General features: G+C 35.3%; 1 protein-coding gene across 1 annotated transcript; it reads right to left on the bottom strand.

The window, feature by feature from the left end:
* Positions 1-6,050: 6,050 nt before the first annotated feature.
* HELRODRAFT_130200 (hypothetical protein) lies at positions 6,051-11,811 on the bottom strand (the record flags this gene model as incomplete). The annotated part of the gene is made up of 12 exons (XM_009018780.1): positions 6,051-6,212; positions 6,359-6,456; positions 6,517-6,608; positions 6,756-6,874; positions 7,083-7,267; positions 7,536-7,706; positions 8,069-8,237; positions 8,313-8,480; positions 10,390-10,560; positions 10,697-10,823; positions 11,011-11,281; positions 11,580-11,811. Coding segments are annotated over 12 exons (1,965 nt in total), but the record flags the coding sequence as incomplete, so codon positions are not given.
* Positions 11,812-12,072: the final 261 nt, after the last annotated feature.

The raw sequence follows: 12,072 nt of genomic DNA, 5'->3' as shown, positions 1-12,072 counted from the left end.
TATCATCGTCATCATCATTCATGTGTTATCACACACCACATAATCGTTATTATTGATGTTGTTGTAATGTTAAATATTATTTTTATTATTATTATTATAGATGTTGTTGCTATACATAGGTATATACATATATATATATGTATATACATATTGTATATATATATATATGTATATATGTATATATGTTGGAAGGAGACCATATTTTAGACAGTATTGTATGAACTCTACCGAATTGTTGGCATTAATCAATTCAAAGTTTGTCGTTTTGCCTCTAACTCTCTGGAATTCATACAGTACTGTATATATATATACTTATGTATGTATATGTATATATATATATATATGTATATATATATATATATATATATATATATATATATATATATGTATGTATGTGTATGTATATGTATATATATATATATATATATGTATATATGTATGTATATATATTTATATCGTAACTGCTGAAATATTATTTCAACTCAGTTGTTAGATATATAGTTACTTATGTTATTGTTATTAATGATAAAATTACTAGAAGAAATATTATTGTTATTATTATAATTATTATTATTATTTTTATTATAATTATTATTAATATTTTTTTTTATTATAGTTCTTTATTATTATTTATTTATTATCGTTATTCGATCGTTACTGTCAGTTAGTGTTTACCAGGTAGTAATGTTACTAGAATGATGACGACGACGACGTCGACTGCGATGATGATGATGATGATGATGATGTTGATAGTGGTGGTGGTGGCGATGATAATGATAGTGATGGTGGTGATGATGATGATGATAATGGTGATAATGATGACGATGATGGTGATGATAATCTATTTGCCGCTACTTGCCCTGTCTTTATTCAACTACTATCATCATCACCATCATTGATATCATCATCATCATTTTTATCATCGTCGCTAGTTAGTTTCGTGATATCCAGTTAGATACTTTTTTTGTAATGTGGATTACAAAGGTTACGTTAATAATGAGAAAAGAAATGATGATGAGTTGACGATGCTGGTTCTGCTGCTGAAGATGAGGAGGAGGAAATGAAAGAAGAAGATATCGATACTGATGATGATGATGATGATGATGATGATGATGATGATGATGATGATGATGATGATGATGATGATACAGATAATGGTGTGATGATCATGATGATGATAATGACGATGGCGATGTTTACCTCGATGATGAGGATGATGATGATAAGATTAATAATAAAAATGATAATACTGACGATGGTAACTGAATGCAACAATTGTTCTTCTATCTAATCATTATCATCATCATTATTATTTTTATAATTATTAATAATAATAATATTATTATTATTATTATATTTACCTTTATTACTATTATTATACCTGTATTGATAGTGTCTTAAAGAAAAGACCTTCTGCCGACATTGTGCATTTCTCCAATGGTTTTGTTTTGTGTCTATATTAATTAGGTTACGTTTATGTTAATGAGGTTGCGTTTATGTTAATGAGGTTGCGTTTATGTTAATGAGGTTGCGTTTATGTTAATGAGGTTACGTTTCTGTTAATGAGGTTGCGTTTATGTTAATAAGGTTACGTTTATGTTAATAAGGTTACGTTTATGTTAATGAGGTATCTATTTATGTTAATTAGGTTTACGATGACGTGGTTGTTTGCGTTTATCAGAAGTAAAATTGAATTTTGATTTTTGTTTTCTATTTTTTGTAGTTTTATGGTTTGTTTGTCTGCTTGTTCGTTCGTTCGTTTGTTAATTTGTTTTTTTTCTGTGATGAAGTTTTTGAAGATATTTGCAGCCGAGTCATTAAGAGATACGCACAGACTTATAGAAATTATTGTCTCGTTGTTGTGTTGTTGTTTTTAAAAACCTTGGGCTGAGTTGTTGTTGTTGTCTTATTGATATTGTTGTTGTTGTTGTTGTTGTTGATGTGCCGTTGTTTTATTTTCATCTGAAGAAGAAATAGTTTTCTATTAATTTTCTATTGCTTGTTAGTTAACGCGTTAAAGAAGCTTTCATTTTCCAGTTGTTCACACACACACGCGCACACACACACACACACACATACATATATATTATATACTTGTTGCCTTTTGTTTCATTGTTTAATTTTTTACACTGACAATTTGTTTTGTATTGTTTGGTTTTGTTTGGTTGGATGGTTAGAAAGTATACAAACGGTCTTGTTTGAATGTATTTTTTGTTTGTATTTTTTTCTGTTTGTATTGAATACAATCATTTTGTTGTTGAATCGTTTTGTATTAAATGTATATTTTGTTTCTCTCAGTTTTGCCATACCAGCCGAGACATCGTAATGAATAAATAACATTAGAAAAACTTCTTCGTTCAAATTGTTTTTTTTTTCAATTCCAAATTTTTTGTTTTGTTTTGTTTTGTTGGGTTCATTGTCGATGAAATCCTGAAGAAGAATCATTTTTTTTTGTTGTTTTTTTTGAAAATTTTTCAAAAAATTGATTTCACGAGAAATGAAAAACTTCAGTCTGTCGTTAAGTAAGAATTTATATTTCTTTCTTTTCCTTCTTTCCATCCAAGTTTCTTCCTACTCGCGCTATTATCCGGTTATGAAGCCGACACGCACACACACACGCACACACAAACACACACACAAACACACACACAAACATTTTTTTCTTGTTTCTGTTTTTTTCTGTATTTACAGAAGAATTTTTTTCAAATTTTATCGATAAAATCGTTCTAAGCGTTTTCCTGTTTAATGTAAGTCAGAAATGAAAATACTAATGCTCAACTGTGTATTACTGCGCCAATCATTCATTCGTTCATTCATTCATTCATTCATTTGCTTCATTTATTCGTTCATTCACTCATTCCTTGATTCATTCTTTTTTCATTTGTTGTTTGTACAATCCATCGGATCACTACGATTAACATCATTCAATCATTTAACCTTTCTCTCTTTCTTTCTCTCTCTTTCTCTCTCTCTCTCTCAATCATTCATTAATTCATCCATCCATTCGTTCATTCTTCCATTTGAATCCATTCATCTGTCGTCATGAAGTAAAAACATTTGATTGTGCATTAACTATGTGTATCTATCTCTGTCTGTCTGTCTACCTCTCTCTGTCTGTTTGCCTGTCTCTGTCTGTCTGTCTATCTATCTGTCTGTCTATTGTTGCGGTTTTTTGTTTTTCATTATAAAATACTATAAATTCAAATTTTTGGGGTAATTTATTTGTCTGATTGTAATAAAAAATCATATATATATATATATATATATATATATATATATATATATATATATGATTTATTTATTTATATATTCACGTATATAGTTATAATAACAATAATAACAACAACAATAATAATAAGAACTAATAAACAATTATATGGTTAATTATTTTTTTTTAAAAACCCCACCAATTGTCAATATTGTTAAATTGTGCCACCGAGATCAATCACAATGCTCTGCTTTTATATTACACACAAACACACATATACACACACACTCACACACACATACACACACACACACGTATTTATAAATATATATATATATATATATATAATTATTGTAGTTATAATTATTTCACAGATGATATTATCAGTTGAACCATAGTGAACATTATGTATGATAAACTCTTGAAATCCCCATTGGTATTAGTGAATAATAATAATAATTATTATATTAATTACTATCGTTGTTGTTATTGTTATTATTCTTATGATTTTATGATGTTATTATCATTCATTTGTTCGTTCGTTCGTTTGTTCGTTCATTCATTCATTATTTCATTCATTAACTCATTATTTCATTGAATAATTCATTGTTATTAACTGACAAAAAATTCGTTAAATTTATAATAATAATAATATCATAATATTATAATTATGTTTTTAATAATAATAATAATAATCTTATCGAATCAATGGGTAACATTTAATTAAACAGACTTTATTTCGTATCATCAGTCGACATATGGTGACAATAATAACAATGATAATAATAATTATTACAGTAAATTATTATTATTATTATTATTGTGTAATGTGGATACATACTACACCTGGTAATGATTTACCATTGTTCATTTTCTGTAACTGAAATATAGTTGTTTAACAAATATATCCAGAGTGAATATATATCTATATATATACATATATATCTATCTATATATATAAACATACATATATATATATATAAACATATATATTAACATATATATATATATATATATATATCTCCTTCCAACATATATATGTTTATATATATACATATATATGTCCTATATGATTTATCAGAATAAAGAAACATTCATTTTTTCAATGGTTAACATCGTTTGCGTTTCATTTTCTTTTTTTATAAAAAATATTAAAAAAATTTCAGTCGGAAATAAATTAAATAGAGTTTTTGGTCTACTGAAACTATTACATCAAAGTTTTTTCCGCTCTCAAGCTTGCCCGTCTTTTTTCGCGCGGGAAATTTAATTTGCCGGAAGTCGATGTGACGGCCAGTGAAGGCGGGCGATTAGTTAGGGATGTGTTATTTTGCGCCGCTGTTGCGGTTGTAGAGAATGGATTTGAGAAGTAAAACAACGACGACGACGACGATGATGATGTGTGTACAGGCGCCGTATAACTCGTCTGATTATCTGGAACCGTCTTGTCGGTATTACCGAAGTTAGCGGTGTTGGCGTTACCGCACTGTTTTTCTTGAGTCGATTTTGTTTTCGTGAGTAACGGAAACTGAAGACCGAACTGAATGTGCTGCTGCTGCTGGCGATTGAAAGCCACACTGAGCGTTCGAACCTCCTCCTGGATGGAGGAGAGAACGGTGACGACCGTTGAAAGGGCTTTCTGGTTCTCGGACATGACCATTCTTATGTGGTCAATATCCTGTCTCGAATGGTCTTCCTGTTTTGCGCTGGCTTGCACGTGCTGCAGTCTGACGTCCAGGAGTTTTAAATTTCGTTGTATGGCGTCAATTTGCGGTAGTGAGATGAGTTGGACGACCGTGTTGGCTGTGGGGGCGCCTGGGTTTTGACCTGATGGCGGTTGGTTGGACCCCGGAAGTAGAGATGTGCGTCTCATCCTGCACTGGTTGGAGTAGCGTGATCGTAAAATTGAAGTCGGTTGTTTTGTAGTTGCAGGAGTTGTTGTGGCTGATGTGGTTGTAAGCGATGCGGTTGCAGTTGATGGTTGGCATAAACTGAGTCTGAAATCGTTGATAGGCTGTGGTGAGTTGGCTGCAGGCGATCTGATTTGAGAGGCGTCGTGTTCTTGTGGTTGTTGGTAGTTAGAGTGGGTCTCATATCTTGGTGGATTGGCGTTTTGAAGTTGTTGGTTGCTACCGCAGGCGCTCAGCTGAGTTGTTGTCGTGCTGGCAGTCAGAGTTGGTTTCGGATAAGTGTCCTGGTTGCTCTCCCTGGCCAAACTCTCAGCCGAAAAGGGACTCAAATCTGATTCGTCGGCTTCGTCTTTAAAAGTTTTAAACAATTTCAACTCCCAACAATTTAATGAACAAAATTCTATAACTATTCACTAAATAAAATAAATAAATTATTTCAACATTTTTTTAGTTTTCATTAATTGAAATTTAAAAGATTATAACCAGCAAAGGCGGGTTCAGGCTGGTTGAACATGTCAGCTGATTGAGGCTGAGCTGCTTCAGAGCCTATCCCAGCTTTATCTTTCCCTTCGAATATACAAATAAAAATCTATAATTTTAAAATATTTAATAATTATTGTGAAATAATTATTCATAATAAGATGTAAAAAGTGAATAGCTACCTTCTTCTTTCAGCCTCTCTAGCTTGAAGAGATACCTCCGAACTAACCTTTGGAGGATGTCTGAGTAAGTTGTGTCTGGTGATTCAATGCTCAAACTCTGACAGACCATTTCCCGCCGGGACTATTTCGCAATAAATTTTAGTATATAATTAAATAGTTATAACTTAATATACTTTTTTTTGAAGAATTTTTAAAAATTTCATCAAAATACTCAAAAAACACTTTAATAAAAGTTTGTTTCTTGGCAGCCTCGCCCAGTTCTTTCAGCATCAACTCCCGCTGGCTTTTAAAAAGTTCTTTGACCCACTGCCAAATGTAAGCCAGGGACTTGGGGGTGGGGATCATGTTGAATGGAACGGGGAGGGTGTTGCCTTCGTCGATGTAGTTCACCCAGAGACGCGTTCGCGCGAATTTCCACTCGACGTCGCAGTCACCCTGGTGAGGAAAATAAAAACTTTTCTCCAATTTCAACAAAGAATTATTTTATTGTATTTTATTTTAAAAAGATGAATAAGTCATTTTATCTGAGTCATTTTATAACTTTTGTAAATCTGAAATTATTTCTCCACCGCAAGAAAGACCTGTATAGCTTCGAAGGAGTGACTCATCATTGCAATCAGCATGTTGGTGAGGACGATGATGATGGCCACGTGGTAGAGGGCGAACAAAAAATGACCCACTCCCTCCACAATGGACGTCGCGTGGCTTCCGGGTGGGAAACTCCCCACGAACTTCTCACCCTTCTCCTTGCTTGGATGCTTTATTTCGACGCTATCAACGCTAACCAGACCAAACATCGACCAGAATAAGCTCAGTAGCGTCCGTGGCATCCTAGAATTTCATTTTAATTACAAAATAATTCCTTAAAATAAATACGCTAATTTCTAAAAAAATTGAAATTTTGAGTTGTAAAATTAAAATTATAATTTTGGGCCATTTTTTTGTGTGTTTTAACCGCCAAAAATGAAAGACGCATACCCTTGGAATGCCTCTGACGTGTGCATGAGTTTCTGCTCACCGTCCTTGTTGACGAGGAATGTCTGAGAACCGTAGTACCAGTACAAATTATGTATACCCACCATGAATGCTAGCAACACCTAGAAGCCAAATCGATGAATTAATTATTATTATTTTATTTTGAAATACCGTAAAAGTAATAATTGGTGGGAAAAAAATTACTGCCGTAATACATCATAGGCACACATATTAATAATATTAGTAATAACTCTTTTCTAGCAAAAACAGAGTCAAGCGCCTCACCCACCACACCATCTCACAAAACAAAAACAATCCATTCTTACAAACCAAAGTAAATAAGACTAGAAATCTGGTGATATCGCCGATCATCCTCCCTAGAGAAATTTGAAGGGGTCCAAGAACTTCAAAGGCGGGCATGAGGTAGGTTGTTCTCGCTATGCTCACCACGTTCGCCACAGCGAACAACACATCAGACACTATCTCTGGGTCGTTTGGCTTCCAGTAAAAACGAGCTGCGTAGTTGTTTGTAGTAGTAGTAGTAGCAGCAGCAGCAGCAGCAGCAGCAGTAGTAGTAGTAGTAGAAGTACTAGCAGCAGTAGTAGTAGTAGTAGTAGTGGTAGTAATTGTAATTGGTAGTATTGTTAATATTAGGACAATACAACACAGCATACTAACAGGCATTCATAAAATAGCTTAGCGGATCGCTAAAAATCTCATTTTTGATACTATCATAGAGTTTGGTGTCGTTAGCGAGGAGGGCATGGCGGGCCCTGGAGGTACCCTGGTTGTACCACTTATCCACTGATTTTATTCGGTGGTCCACCAGGAACCTGAGCGTGTAACTGGCCAGGTATAGCGAGAGGACGATGAAGTCGATGATGTTGTAGTCGTCCAGCAGGTAGATGCGCAGACCAGACGTGTGCATTTGCTTGCATTCCATCCATAGCAATCCTGGTTGGTGAATTGATGGTGGGTGAATGAATGAATGAACGAACGAACGAACGAACAAGCAAATGAATGAATAAATAAATGAACGCATGGATTAATGGATAAACGAACAAACGAACGAATGAACGAACGAACGAACCAATGAATGAACCAATAGACGAACTAATTTAAAAATGAATCAGTTATAAACGATATCTACTAAAAAAAATGATACACCGACTGACCTAGGACCCAGAACATGAGACAAATCTGGACATTAGTGATGAGAATATTTGCAGGCCTGAAAGTTCCTTTCAACAAGCTTTCGACAATCTCAGCATGGCTCATCTCACCATTCAAGAAACGTGATTGGTCGCCAAACTGACCCAGTGACCTATTTTCAAACCAATCACTGGTCGACGATCGAGTTGAGGGTATGGGCAAAAATTTTTCATCCAATCGGAAAGTGGCAGCAGCCAAAAGAATGAGAAAACAGACATGGGATAAAGTGTGGGTGATGAACTTGGAAGCCGGGCATCGCATCGCGTTCCCTATCTGTGATTGGATGAAAATTTGACGTACGTACACACACACACACACACACACAAACCAGCATACGAACTCACCTACCTTGTTATCGGGCGATAGAATGTAGACAAAGCAGAAGACGGGGACAAGAGGGACGCAGACCACCCACATCAGAGATTTTTTCCATAGTGTCAATGATTGCATGAAACCCGTTTCTGGTCCGTACCAGATGCTCGTGAGGTGTTGCTGGCAGTTTGGGTGGGCCACAAACTGAAAAATTTTTTTGTCGTAATTATTTATAATTATTTGAAAATATTAATATTTATTCGTATTTAATTATAAATATTTATAATTATCGATATTTTTCAAAATTTTAAATCGTTTACTGCGGGATGATAATTATTATCGGATTAATAGTTTTGCAACAGCAGTATCAGTGGTAGCAGCAGCAAAAGTAGCAGTAGTAGCATTTTCAGCGGTAGTTGTAGTGAAGTTACTACTAGTAGTAGTAGCAGTTACTTTAGTAGCAGCAGCAGTAGTAGAAGTAGCGACATGGTCGGCGCATGTTTTACTATTACATGTTCTTTGTAGATAATTTCCCATGTTTGTACTATCAGCACGAGATTCTTGTAAATCTTTAGAACGGTATAATTTATTGTAGACAGTAGGTAGGTTCGGTCAGGAAACCAGAGAAAGAGAGAGAGAGAAAGAAAGAGAAAAAGAGAGAGAGAGAGAAAGAAAGAGAGAGAGAAAGAAAAAGGTAATAAAAAAGAAAGAGTAAATGAGAGATGATGCAAAGGAGATAAAAAATGAGTTTTTTTTTGTCAGTCCATCATCTATTTTCGTCGATTACTCATTGAAGTTTATACTTCTCACACATTTCATTAACACACCACACACCACACACACACGCACACACACACACGCACACACACACGCACACACCACGCACACACCACACACACACGCACACACACACACACACACACACCGAAGCACATGAACAAACATACTAACACCTATTTTATTCCCGCTACTGAAACTCGTGTGCTTGCATAATTAATGGCTTTCCATTATTATTCTATTATTATTTTAATTGCTATTGACATTATTATTATTATCATTATTATATTATTATTTTATTATTATAATTATTTTTATAATTAATATTTTAAAAAATTCTGTCTTCTATTGTTTGCGAAAACACACGTGTGAACTGGAAATCCATTAAAAATCAGGAAGCTTAATATTGAATACGCAAACAGAAAGGAAAAATTTGGAAAAAACATACATACATACACACACACACACTACACTTACCAACACAAACACACACCAACACACACACTCATACATACACGCAAACACACACACACACACACATACATACACACATTCACCAACACACACACACTCACCAACACATACACACACACACACACACATTCACCAACACACACACACACACTCACCAATACATACACACACACACACACATACATACACACATTCACCAACACACACACACATACACACACTCACACAAACCCATACACACACTCACCAACACACACATACACACGCGCAAACAAACACACATACAAAACATGCAACTCGACAATACCTATAGATACAGAAAATCGTTTTGCAAGCAGCCAAGCATGCGATGAAAAGTTCATATACAGTAACCGTAAAGTAAAAATCAGCGTTTTCGTCGACAAGAACAACAATCAAAGCAAAACGCTAACTACAAACCAAAAAAGTTACAGAAGTAGTAATTTTGTAAAAAATTGTATGAACATGTAAACTAGATCACCAACATGTTTAAATATTTCACTATAACCGTAAGTACAATCCATTTGGTCTCCATATAAGTTTACAGCGCATGCAATTATTTGTTATGAAGAGTTAAAATTTATAAAAAGAAACTTGTAGAGTAATAATAACAAGCAGACATACGTACACACAAAAAAAACATACGGCTAAAAAATATCGCTTCGAATAGTAGATCCTGTACACACACACACACACACGCACACACAAACAAACAAACTGGCACACACACACGCACACACAAACAAACAAACTGACACACAAACAGATACACAGACATACACAGACACAAACAAACAAACTGACACACAAACATACATATACACAGACATACACAGACACTTACTTTCTTCTCTTCATACTGCATCGCCATTTTCAAACGAGCCAGAGGGTCTCGCGACCCATTTTCTTGGCTACCCTCACTCAGAACGGCCTCGACCTCCTGAGTGCCCCTACACAAATCCATCAGCTCGCACGCAAAGTCCATGCACTGCTCAACCAAACTGAGGTACTCGCTCTGTTGTTAGTGGATAGATGGATGAATGGAAAGATGAATGAATGGAAGGATAGATGAATAGATAGATGGATGAAATGATGGATGGATGGGAGATGGATAGATTGACAGATCGTTTTATTATTTTTGCAACGCTAACCTTGAACTCTTTCTCAACCTGGGCCAATTTTTTCATTTCTTGCCTCAACTCAAAGGTCGTCATAATTGGGTCAGGGCTTGATAGAGCCATGTAGGCGGGGCTTGCCAGTGCCCTATAAGCGTTTAACCTTCCAAAAAATAGGTCCCATTTTAATTTAATCTACATTTTGATGAAATGACGGCCGTAACTTTTCACGTTCACATTGAAACCGATACGAAAAAATAATATCTTTTGCAGTCATTACCAAACTGAATAAATTTAAACAAATTAAAGTAAACGAAACGAGACGAAACAAAACGAAACGAGACACCAACCTCGATCTCGATCTCTTAAGGGAGTCGTAGCCCCTTTTTGTAACGCACTCGGAGCACCTACACGAGATGTGGTGGGGCTTGACGATGGTGTGATTCCTACTTAAAAACATCTGAATGATTTCGTGGTTGTTGTAGTGGGCTGCCAGAATTAGAGGGGTGATGTCGGGCGAGAATTGACTTTTTTCGTCGGTTCTGAAAAATGGGTCCTTGTGGCGTTTCTTTAACGATTCCTCTCCTGCTATATAGCTCGGGTGCTCGATTATCGTTCGGACTATTTTTGTTGAACCCTGTGAATGTTTGTATGTTTGTGCCTGTGTTTCTTTGTTTGTATGTATGTATGTATGTATGTATGTTTGTTTGTACGTGTGTTTGTATGTATGTTAGTATGTGTGTTTGATTGCTTGTATGTGTCTGTAGGAATGTACACTTGTTTTCGAGTTGTAATCGCAAATTATATCTTTACGTTATGTGTGTGTATGTATGCGCAATTTTTTGTATAAACGTTTGTATATGTATACAAACAACCATACAAACAAAGAATCACCGTTACCAGCAACTGCAGACCTTACTGATGGCATGCAATAGAGATTCCTCGAGACATTCAAACTGCAGACGATCCAGCAACAACTCGATCGACTCCATGTTGTCGTTGTCAACTGCCAGGTGTAGCGCAGATCTGCCCATGTAGTCGACGCAGTTCAAATTAAGCGGTACATCAATGTCCTCCAAAGATTGCCTCAGTATCGGCACATCCCCCAATGCCGCGGCGTTTAGATACACCCTTTCTTCGTCCGTCAGCTTGATGATTAGTGAATAGTGTTAGGAAATTATTTTTATTAGTAGTAATAGCAACAATAATAATCACTACTATCATCACAATCACCATCATCATCACAATCATCATCACAATCACCATCATCATCATCCAAATCATCATCATCAGTACCTGCACATCTTCAAAGTTGGTGAAAAGGCACCCGCGAGCAGTGGACGATGACGATCTTGGCAAGGCTCTCCTATTGTAGCTGCTGCTGTTTTCCAAGTTGGAACTGGAGATGGCGA

This window comes from Helobdella robusta (assembly GCF_000326865.2).
Source record: "Helobdella robusta unplaced genomic scaffold HELROscaffold_22, whole genome shotgun sequence".
NCBI lineage: Eukaryota > Metazoa > Annelida > Clitellata > Rhynchobdellida > Glossiphoniidae > Helobdella > Helobdella robusta.
This window is presented reverse-complemented; position numbering and strand designations above follow the sequence as displayed.